The sequence below is a fragment of the Apteryx rowi genome, unplaced genomic scaffold (genome assembly GCF_003343035.1).
Source record: "Apteryx rowi isolate R43461 unplaced genomic scaffold, aptRow1 scaffold_662, whole genome shotgun sequence".
NCBI classification, from domain to species: domain Eukaryota; kingdom Metazoa; phylum Chordata; class Aves; order Apterygiformes; family Apterygidae; genus Apteryx; species Apteryx rowi.
In genome coordinates this window covers 487,372-487,706 of record NW_020450941.1, presented here as the reverse complement: position 1 = coordinate 487,706, position 335 = coordinate 487,372, and the positions used below count along the sequence as shown (strand labels likewise).

General features: G+C 71.6%; 1 protein-coding gene across 1 annotated transcript in view; it reads left to right on the top strand.

Moving 5' to 3' along the window:
- The window catches only part of TET3 (tet methylcytosine dioxygenase 3), a gene marked incomplete at its 5' end in the record, with an annotated part of 15,834 nt that overhangs the window by 8,908 nt on the left and 6,591 nt on the right, over positions 1–335 (top strand). Inside the window, 1 exon segment of the mRNA XM_026085281.1 lies at positions 195–312. Within this exon segment, the coding sequence (XP_025941066.1) occupies positions 195–312 (118 nt within the window).

Genomic DNA, 335 nt, shown 5'->3' with positions numbered 1-335 from the left:
TGGCACCCTGGGGTGCTGCTGTGTGTGTTTGCAAGTGCCAGACACCCCGGGGTGCTGCTGTGTGTGTTTGCAAGTGCCCGGCACCCCGGGGTGCTGCTGTGTGTGTTTGCACAGCGCCCGGCATCCCGGGGTGCTGCAGCGGGCGCGCAGGGCTCCGTGCCGCTGACCCGCTTCCCCTCCGCCTTCCCGCACAGAGCAAATCGTGGAGAAGGACGAGGGACCCTACTACACCCACCTGGGCTCGGGGCCCACCGTGGCCTCCATCCGGGAGCTCATGGAGGAGCGGTAAGGGGGCGGCGCGGGGGGCACCCGGCGGGGCCGGCGGCGCGCTCGGC